Below are 11,119 nucleotides of genomic sequence, written 5' to 3' on the forward strand. Positions count from 1 at the left end.
TAAATTTTTAATATCTGTTTAAAAGCTTTTGTTTACATATATATGATATTTTTCTTGGACAGTCCTGATGATCACAATTTAAAACAAATCTTAAAATAAAAAAAATTATAATATATAGGTACATATTTAGTCAGGTTTGAGGATTATTTTTTAAATTTTAAATTTAATATTTGATATGATATAATTGATCATCTTTATCCCATGCTGTTTAAAACTTTTTGTGGAGCATTGTTATCGCAAAATTTCAATGTGCTTAGGGGTTGCTGCTTGATTGAAGCTACGAGAACATTTTAATCAATGTGTACTCCGAATTCTCCGAATTAGAGGTGACGTGACGGGGAATCATAGTGTATCTCTTTACCCGTGCGAATTGAATTCTTATGGTGATCACTGTCCAGTACACAATTTTTATGATCATCACAAATGTCCGTCCACCAGATTTAATCGCTTAGAAGCTCGGAACGTTCAGAACTGTATGAGATTTCAAGCGAAGATTTATTTGTACCTCTCATGAATTGGGGAATGATGCTCTTACGTAGTTTTAGCGCTCCCGGACAGTTCAGTCATAGGGTGAAAAGCAAATACATTTGACATCCCCGCACAAGATTGAATTAATTCAAAGTAGAACTATTCTTTTTCCTTGTGGAAATTAGCACACTTTGCAGCTTTTGTCGTTATACTTTCCAAGCCGGTATGTCGCTGATGCGATGTGTTTTCCTTCTAAGTCTGGAAAAGATGGACAGAAAAGAGGCTTAAAAATCTTCAAATCAGTCTGTGGCTATTTTGGGTTACTTATTTCACTGCTTACCATTGCGATCTTGCAGATTTGCAAGAGAACTGAGTGATGAAATATCACGTAAGCACAAGACACAATTTACAAGAATTTGTTTTTGTTTTTCCGGGAACAACATAACCTCAATTGATTAATGTCAAAGTGACTTGAACCCCCCACTCCCTTGATCATGACACTGTATTTTAGGGTGGTCATATGAATAAAATGGCTTTTCCGATTAATTTTGTTTCCCGAAAAAGTAGTGTTTGAGAAAAGTAGAGAAAAAGAAATATTTTTTAGCGTTTTTTACTGCAGTGTTGGTGCCTGTCAGTGCATTAGACCTCAAGATAATGATTAGAACTTCGTTTAGTGTTTCGGCAGCAATATTTGCTTAGAAAATTCTATATTCAGAGGTATGTACCGTCACTTTCGAAGGCAAAAATTGCATCATGCCTTGGACCAAATTGACAACATATCTTCATTTTCCTTGGAAAGAAAAACTAACAACTTTTAAGTGCTAAATGTGATAGTTATGGAAGCTTAATAAAGCAGAGAATTTTTCGGTATAGAAAAAACAGAAATTCACTTTGCGGTTTACTTACAAAAAAATCGCAAAGATAGAACTTCATTTTTCTGGTCCAACCTAGAGTACTTTCCCCTACAGTAGACTCTCGCAAATTCGGCTCTTTTAAGATCGGGCTACTTTTTAATTCGGGCAGCGGTTTTTTGTCATTATTCAAGTTTGCTTATGATTATCAAATGAATCAAATATGCTCAAATTTGGCTTGGTTTGTCATAGTTTTGATGTGATTTTTCATTATTGAGGAATTTTCATGCAATTTACGTTATATATGAGTGTGTAAACTCAATATCTATATGCACATGGATAAAAAATCGTTGCATTTCAAAAAGTTTGTCGCCCGAATTTCTGTCTAATTCGGCTGACATTTCGGTCCCATATGCCCGAATTTGAAAAAGTCTACTGTAAGTCTAAACATGAACAAGTGTTCGAATCATGCCGACTCACCCCTATCTATATTATCTAGGAGACTTCTCGGGAATTTTTTCTAAATATTATTGAAAAATATACATTTTCCTCAAATACAAGGACTCAATTATTGGATTATGCATATTTTCGGGACCGATAAAAACCACGCGAAATGGATTTATTCATACAAAAAAATTTCCATAGACCTAGCAGATTTCTTTCGATTAAGTTACAGAAAAGCTGTAAAATATGCTAGTTATTGTTAGCGCCAATTTCTCGAACTACTCTCAGTCTCAGCGTCAACTGTTCGTAAGTTACACATTCAAAATTTATTTTCCGAAAAACTGCATACAATTAGGAGTATTTGAAAAATTAATGAATTTTTGGTTACTTGTTTTAAAATGAATTTTAATGAGGAGATGTTATTATTCATTATGGTCTTCATCCTTGAGAAGCAATTAAAAATGCTTTTATTTAAAGAAAATTACCCTATCATATTGTGAGCAGAAACGTCGAAATTTAAAAAAGGCAATTTTTGACGAAAATTGCTTTTAGCGTTTAGACACCATTTGAATATTGGAGTAAAAGAGCATATTATGTGGATTGAAGTTATAATTGCTCATAAATATCTTTAAAAAGTTATTTTATTTGAGGTACCTAAATGTGTTTACATAGCCAAAAAGGCTTACTCCACCCTAGAAAATTTAGGAAATGCAAACGTCACTTTAAAAATTATAGACCTTATAGCTTATAGACATGCATTTTGTATTCCGCAGTGTAAGTGTATGTGGTTTCTTTTCTTTATTTAGATCCGCACAGCTAATCCAAATATGTTACTTTTAAAATAGACTTGTTTATATATATACAGAGAATTGCCAATCACAGCGAATGAGACTCAAATCACCCAATCTTAGCCGGAGTGGAGATAGTTAAAAATTCCTGCCTACACCCAGGACTGGTTTGAGTACCTCTCATAAACTCTAGTCGAGACTTCAAGCTCTTTAACTTCTACAGGACTTTGATTAATTGAATTTGAACTGATAACTTTTAATTTCCTAACTAAAGCCAAAAATTAGTAGACATTCGAATGAGGATCTAATTTTAAGCTTTAACTTTAATAATTGTTTTAATGCGTTTCAATCAGGATAAAATTGTATACTTAGTTGAGAAATGATTTTAAAAACTACTAAAACGCCGAAAGTGCTTGAAAGTGCAGGAAGTGCTGGAAATCACCAGCACTTCTGGAAGTGTAAAAGTCTTTGACGTTTTCCATACAAATTTAGGAAGTGATGTATACGATGTATAGGTGAAAGCGCTCTACCTTTGGACGATTTATGCTTCGAACAATTCATTTTTTTCCCTGTGTTGTAAATGAATTTGGCTCATCGTAATATTATGTTTTAATAGCTAGTCCAATGCCTCAAACGCTCAAACTTTCAGAAAAAAGCTATGGATGAAATCCATAAGCAGCATACAGAAAAAATTGAATTCTCCGAAGCTTGACACGTCCGAAGTCTCCCAATCATCCGGATAACGAAGCGGGCACTGTAAATGAAAACTTTCCTAGAAATACAGAAAAGCAACTGAAAATTACAAAAATATAATAATCGTATCGTATATTTGTAATTTTCATCGTGTCAGAAACGTTTTTTTTTTAGTTTCTGGTTGGGTCCTGTAAGAAAAATCATAACCATAAAAGTCAATCTTTTCCTTTTATGAATTACCCCTCGAGTGTAACTCTGCCTTGAAATGTTTCAGTTCGTTTTGCATTGTGTTGGTTTTTTTACTCTCTGAATGTTTTTCTGGTGTTTTTATTACTAAAATTAAGCAAAAAGTGATCCTTGAGGTATATTTTAGTGCAAAATGTGCCAAGTAGAGCAGGAAAACAAGTGGATATGTGATTTATCCTCCAATAATCCCGCCACATTGCAGACCACCATAAAAGTAGGGTTATGTTTTTGTTTACATTGAGGACTTCCTTTCACATGCTCTTTTCTTTTGTCCAGGAAATCTACCTGGAAGCACTAAAGAACAAGAAACAAACCTTCAGCAACGTTGTGAAAGACTCTCTTAGATTTCTGATAGAGAATCATGAAAATCTTTCAAAGATTTCCCTGGAAATTGGCTGCAAAGCCTTCTTTCAAATTCTCGCCAATTCTGGGGAATCTTTCCTGGTGGAAGGCTTTAATCTGAAAGATTCGCGATTGGCAGTGAATTTGGTGAATGGAATACTATCCACGGATTACAGAAAATGCGTGGAGGCTGAGAAATTGCAAGAGATTGTAGTGAATGTTGCGAAAATGTGTTCAAAGGAGCATTCGATCTTTGTTCTTTGGGCACTCAGGAACTTGGCCAATTACTGCAAACTCCATCCAGATTTTGAGCATGACCTTGAAGCTATCCTTGAGATTGTGTGGATGAACATGACAAGTTGCGTTTCGGGTGTTAGAGAGCAAAATCTCTTCCTTCTAGAATTCTTTACGAAAAAACGTCCGGAAAGGAGTAAATTAGTCATCCGGGTAATAATTAAACACTGGTCCTGGACAAATCCCTACAAGTACTATCTGTTAGGTGTTATAATTGGGAATTTAAAATTTGAAGACCTGGCAGAGGATGATTTAGAATTGTTTTTAGAAGGTTTGTCAACTTCTTTAAAGCATCGAAATCTACTCTCTCCCGGGCAGTATCTCTTTAAATCTTTAGTAAAGCATAGAGAAGTGGACATTTGCAAGCTAGTTCGAGATATTCTTCTGACCAGAAACCTTCTGGAGGCGGACAATTTCATAAATCATTGGCTCTGTATGTATCCGGATTTAGGAAGTCTCTTCGAAAAGCTCAATTTTGACCTGGAATCTATGGATCTGTCGCATTATATCCTAGTCCGGAGGGCCTTCCGAGACCAGTTGGCCAGTAGTCCACTGAGGGAGGTCAATCTGGACGGCCTGGAACCTGTCTTAAGGCAGCATTTTTACGAAATTCTCATTCATCGTCTTACAAAATGCCCAGAAATAAATCAAACTCTAAGTATTCTCCGGGATTTCTTTAAATTGCATGCTTCTGATGAGAACACAGGTCTCCGGCACTACATCTTCAAGAGATTCCCAGTCATTCTGGATCAATTGGCCAGGAGAAACCGTGGAGAATCTCCAGAAATTTTTGAGTTTTTCCTGTTTTTGAAGGGAGAAATTATAGATTCTGGACTTCAGAGTGATCCGGAGGAGTATCAGCCAATTATCTTCAGCCTTAGAATGATGGAGACGTTCCTTAAGTTCTTTTCCGGTGACAAAAAATACCAATTGACCAAGAATTCTAATGTTCAAGCAAATATTCATTTAGGAGAGTTTTTAGCTAAAGAAGGAGTGAAATTCTCATCCATAGATGATTTCACGAGGCTCCTTGAGCAATTAAAGAGTAATTTTGATGATATTCAGGAGCTAGCTTGCAGTATCATAAGCGAATTTTTTGTCGAAGAGGAATTCAGGGAAGAAGTCTTAAAAATTTTCATGCAGACACTTTCCTCAGAAAATACAATAGAATCTGCAGGTTCTTGTCACTTTTACGCTAGGATTCTCTCTGATAGACCTGGTATGTTTCTGGATGTTCTAGAAAAATCCCTTAGGGAAGGCTTTGACAATTTCCAGAAAGATCCCTTCGCTGCTGTACAATCTGGTCAGCATATCTTTCACAAAATAGCCTGTTTGAGGGAATTCGTCATCCCTGACGAGCAATTGAACCCTTTGGTAGACCTGTGTGCGGAGATAACAGAGAAAATCCTGAAAATCCTAAATCACAAAGGAGAATTCGAAGAGGCGCCAAGTTTTGAGGTTATGGAAGAAAGTTTGCAAGTTTTAATTGAAAAATCTAACGTAGAAGCTGTAGCTTCTCATCAGGAATCCAGGAAGCTTCTACTATTGTCTCTATGGATGACCCTTAGAGCCTGCGGGGACTTTGCAGCTGCAAGTTCTCGGACTTCTCCTGGAACGAGAATCTCTACCTGCCTCAAGATAAACACAAGCATTCTCCAGAGATGCCGTCATAAAGGAGCTATTGAGGCAGCTGGGCTGTCCCTGGGTGCAATTGTCCGCGTAATAAGTGGCCAGGAATGCCAGATTGACTTCCTGGTCAAAGAAGTGGAAAATCTCCTCACCGGAAAGAGGAAGCTAAGTACAACTCGACGTGGAGCTGGATACTCAATTATGCTCCTAAATCTCATCCGAAATGATCAGTCGGATGGTCGGAAGCTTCTCCAGTACGTCATGAAGATCCTCCTGAAAGGATTACGCCAAGAAAATCCCAATCAGGAAAATTACGACAATCTTGATAACCTGGAAGCTGTGATGCTGCACTATTTGTGCGTTCTGGTCAAAGACAGTTCTCTCGCTGAAGATATTCTCCCATTTATCCCTGAAATCCTCTGGATTGCTTTCCACAAAATCGACAGCGATGAATGGACTGTCAGGAATGGAGCTCTACAACTCTGTGGTGCTCTGATCCCAAAGATTGTTGGCCAGAAGACACACTTCCAGGAAATTGAAGAATGGCAGCCAGTAAAACTGTCCGTTGATGACCTGAGAATCCGTCTAGCAGACATCAATTCCTTTCTCCTGGCCACTCTCAGGAATTTCAGGAAAAATTCCACAACCATGCTGATCACAATCCTCGAGCTTCTCTCAAGGATCGAATTCTGGTGGACAGAAATCCATTCCCCGGCTAACATTGAGGCATTCCGGGGGATTCTCTGGACTCTCCTCTCTCATCCTTGTCACAAAATTCGGTTGCTTTCAGCAAAATGTTTCGCTGGTTTCCACGAATTTCATCAAATTCCCGGGATTATCTTCCAGCTAATCAATATTTTGCCTGAAATTACTGACCTGAACACATTTCACGGATTCATCCTGGCCAGTGATGCCCTAACAAGGAAGTACAGATGCGAAAGTTTCGCTATTCCTGAGCACAGTTCCTCCGAATTTCTTACTCACCTGCAAAACGAGATTCAGAGATGTTGGAGCAGTCTTCCGGAGCGAAAACTCTGTCCTTTTATCAGGATTTACCTAAAGAAGTACCTCAAGTTCATTGAAAGCCCTCTGGCCAATAAAATCCTGATTGAACTCTTAGATGTGTAATCAACTTATCAAAATTTATTCTAACTTGAATAAAAATTTAGAAATAAAACGAATTTTTAGCAAAAATGTCGCTTGAGTAAACACTTGTCGAAAGCATAAATTTTTCTTATTATACAGTTCAAGTGTTTTACTTTTTTACTGATAAAATTAAAATTACAACGAATAAGGTTTCAGATTTAATCAAAAAAATATCTTCCAATATTAACAAAAAATAAGTTTATTTTTTTTCTTTTCAACGCTTGTAATAAAAAAATAAGGAATTCTAATAAACCAAAATTTTAACTTAAGAAAAATAAATTTAAATTTAATTTTCACATTGACTTCAATGAATGTGGGAAATTTTTACTAAAAATTAAATTAGAAAAAAAGAAAAATTTTGAAACAGGAAACTACGTTCAAAGTTTGCAATAAAAAATAGCCTACAGATAATAGCATCGTAGCTATTGAATAATTTTAATTAGACCAATTTTACAAATTTGAAAGCCTTTTTTGATAAAATATTTTAAAATCTGCAATATTTTTTTTTAAAGAAATGTTTTTATTTTAGGAACTGCTGTATATGTAGCTTTTTTATTTTATTGACTTATTGAAATTTGATCTTCACTTGATCATTCTGTAGCCTCCACGATCAAAATATTTCATTCCTGAATTGATAATCGACAATTTATACACTATTTATTGATTTGAAGATATTCTAAAGCTAAATATTAATTTCGCTTTTCAATTTGTTTTTAGGTATATATTTTAACATGGATAACGAAGTATCTTTCAGTGGTTTATATCTCGGATTTCTCGTTTCAATGTCTATATTTTTTTTAACTACTTCGTATTAAATGAGAGATACGATGGTATAATCATGTTCATCACATGAGTGAAGAAAAATTCCTTAGAAAAGCTTGCTAAGCCATTATTAAGGAGTGTAATTTCCTTGGAATACTTAATGAAAGAGATGGCTGAAGCGAATTTGGGATCTGGCACTGGAATGCCTAGGAATTAACTCCAAACACGTTCCTGAGAAGTAAAAAGCTTTCCCAGATATTTTAAATCCGCGGACGAATCAGTAATGGATGCTACAAATATAATGCAATATTTCAATCTGCAGGGAGTTCCATTTTGAAAAAAAATGAAGATCATAAAAAGCCCATGAATCCATTCCGGTGACACAAAAAATTGTATAGGGGAAACTGGGGTACCACCAAACACTTTTGAAAGATGCGATTTTGACTGAATTTCCTAAGAAAACTGTGAATTTTAAAAAAATGTTGCTTACCCCATGTTATAGTCTTAGGTATAGGCTGCATATTAATGTATACAAGGATGATGTGAAACACTTCAATTTTCCGTAAAAAGGAAAATTGTGTCACCATGCATTTTTCGCTTTTTTCCAACCACCCGGGGTACCACCAAACACTTTCCGGGGCACCAAAAAACACCTGTTTTTCTCACCCATTGAAGTTATTTTGGGCATTCACCACAACTGTTAATTATAAAGAAGGTATTGAAAATGTAAATAATTCTCAAAAAAGCACTGCAAATTTAGAATGAGTGACCAAAATAGCAAAAAAATAAAGCACTGCACACCGAACATATTTTTCAATGGATTTTTCATCATTTTGACGACATTCGACTTCTGAATAGAAAGCAGCGCCACTAAAATCGTGGCAAACACTATACCCAAAGTTCAAATTTTACGCGCTCTTCTGATTATTTGTAATAAAATCGAGAAATCATTCGTCAATCCTTGATTAAAATCATTTAAGAATCATTAAGAATCATTTATTGCAAAATTGGGTTCTTGAAACTATATTTCTCCTGAGTCTTGAATGAAAATCCCATGAATGGATTTAAATTTCAGAAATCGAACAAAGAGGGAGATGAAGAGTAAGAAAGATAAGAGGAAAAATTTTGCCATTCAAGCTACGCTCGCGACATCTGCAATTGTGAGAAATTTGCCTGTTTGTTGGTGCCCCAAACTCTGTTTTGTGATGGATCTTATATTCTTTTAAAAAAATGTGAACATTAATTTCTTTAGTAGATACATAAATATTATCCCAAAACATGTAGGAAAGTACTAGTGTAATGAAATTTGATGTAACTTATTTCAGTTGCATTACCCAGGTAGATATATAAATGACTAAAATTATCAAAATCTCACAATTTTGCGAAAAAAGATTCTTATTTCTAAACTACTTGAACTATGTGGATCATTATTTCTCTGGACAAGCATCCCTATAGTATCCATGATTTCATGTAAGTCTCATTCTCTGAAATCTTATACCTATTTAAAAAATCGCAGTGTTTGGTGGTACCCCTGTTTGGTGGTGCCCCAGTTTCCCCTACCCAAAGGAGATACCTTAGGAATAAGTTACAGAAACGCTATGATGCATGCAAAGAATTTTTAGTACCAATTTTTCGGCCTATATTCAACGCCAACTCTTCATAAGAAATGCATTACTGTAGAGGGTGAAAGGAACGTCTATTGACACTTTAAGAACTCGGTGTCAGCATCTATTGACACCCTACTCTGTACCATTTGGGATACGAAATTTGAACATTTCTGTTTATAGTCAAAAGTATATTACAGAAAAAACGTCATATTACTTATATTTTACTAGATACAATAAATAATTTTCAACTTTTTGACAAAAGTGTCAATAGGGGTTCCTGTGGAACAGACGTTCCTCCGACCCTATTTTTTACAAAGTTTTTCTATTATAAGGATAGGTCACGTCCCCATAAAAATAATATGTTAAAAGGGATTAGGGTAATGGCGTCTAAACACTAGATGCAATTTTCGTCAAAATTGTCTTTTTTTTAAATCGACATTTCTGTCCACAATGACAGAGGAAATTTTCTTTAAAAAAGCATTTTTTTAAATTGCTTCTAGTGTGTAGATGTAGATACCTTAAACACACTAATTTTTTTTTTTTGTAAAATTATTCGTAAATGTTTGTGAATTTCCACTGGGGCCTTACCGTAAATAGTAGCACTCACAAACAAGTTCATAAAAGTTTGTACATTTGCATAGACAATTTTCGTAAACTGATCATTTGATAACCATTTTTTGTTCTTTAACAAAAATTTATTTGTAGATTTTTGACAAAATTTTATAAACTTAAAAAAATGCTCGTCAAAAAGTGCTTGAGTTCGAATCCCCTTTTTGTCACGAGAAATTTTTCTACCATTAAAGGTATTCGAATTGTATTCAGTGAGCTGCATTATTTCAGCGTTTTAAAGAAGATTTACAGAATTTTAGACTCCCAGCGATCAGCAGCGTTTTCAGAAAAAATATGCCGAAAACGCTGTCGTCTTTAACTACTTTATCATTCATTAAACGGTTTGAATCGTTGTTTGAACCATTTAAATAACTTCGGTTGCATTGACCGTCACATGCATTGCACGCATCTGCATGTATTAATACGACAACGATCGATGCAAAACTATAATTTGCTAACATTTCAGTTGTTTCCACTGTGCAAACTCCACAGAGAGAGCAGTATAATTTAATTCCTCGTACACGAAAAAAAACAGCAAAATTAGTTTTAAAATGCTTTCTTGTCAAATTATTTCTACATAAAGTCCCAAAAATCATGTTTTTATAAGAAAACTCTTGAATTTCTTTACGTTTTATTAATTTTAACTCAATTCTCTTCTAGGTTCAGCATGAAGTTTTTCTTTATTTTATTTTAGGTTTTTATTTTCTTTTTTTTTATGTCAGTAAAAAGATAATGTTGCAGGGAAGTATGTGTTCAGAAAATACTTTTTAGAAATGTACTCAAAAGTTTTACTTCAACTTTTATTTATATAAATATTTAAAAGAAATCCTGCTCGTGATTTATTTATATTTTTGTTTTTTGAGAAAAAAAATGATCAAAATTCAGAATAATGACCAGCGCACAATGACTTTTGTTTGTAAACATGTTTTGAAAATTTCCCATGAGAATGAGCGAGATGACTAGATCTAGATCTCACTCACTCTCATTGAAATGTCAAAAACATGTTTACAAACAAAAGTTATTGTGCGATGGTCATAATGCCCAACGCACAATAACTTTTGTTTAGTAAACATGTTTTTGACATTTCAATGAGAGTGAGATCTGGATAGTCATCTCACTCATTCTCATGGGAAATTTTGAAAACATGTTTACAAACAAAAGTTATTGTGCTTTGGGCATAATTATAGCATGATGCTTTATTATTAGCTACTTTTGTTTTTATTAAACATTAAAAACGTCG

General features: G+C 34.7%; 1 protein-coding gene and 1 long non-coding RNA gene across 2 annotated transcripts; one reads left to right on the forward strand and one right to left on the reverse strand.

Annotated features, from left to right (window-relative positions):
- On the reverse strand, positions 1-925 carry LOC129799684 (uncharacterized). The gene is made up of 2 exons (XR_008751534.1): positions 809-925; positions 1-726 (listed from the first exon to the last, which is right to left on the reverse strand). It is a non-coding gene; the product is annotated as an uncharacterized LOC129799684 (long non-coding RNA).
- Positions 926-3,482: 2,557 nt separating this feature from the next.
- On the forward strand, positions 3,483-6,932 carry LOC129799672 (uncharacterized). Its single transcript, XM_055843780.1, has 2 exons — positions 3,483-3,704; positions 3,767-6,932. Exons 1-2 carry the CDS (start codon positions 3,624-3,626, stop codon positions 6,881-6,883), a joined length of 3,198 nt encoding a protein of 1,065 aa, XP_055699755.1. The 5' UTR covers positions 3,483-3,623; the 3' UTR covers positions 6,884-6,932.
- The last annotated feature ends 4,187 nt before the right edge of the window (positions 6,933-11,119 follow it).

The sequence above is a fragment of the Phlebotomus papatasi genome, chromosome 1 (assembly GCF_024763615.1).
Source record: "Phlebotomus papatasi isolate M1 chromosome 1, Ppap_2.1, whole genome shotgun sequence".
NCBI lineage: Eukaryota > Metazoa > Arthropoda > Insecta > Diptera > Psychodidae > Phlebotomus > Phlebotomus papatasi.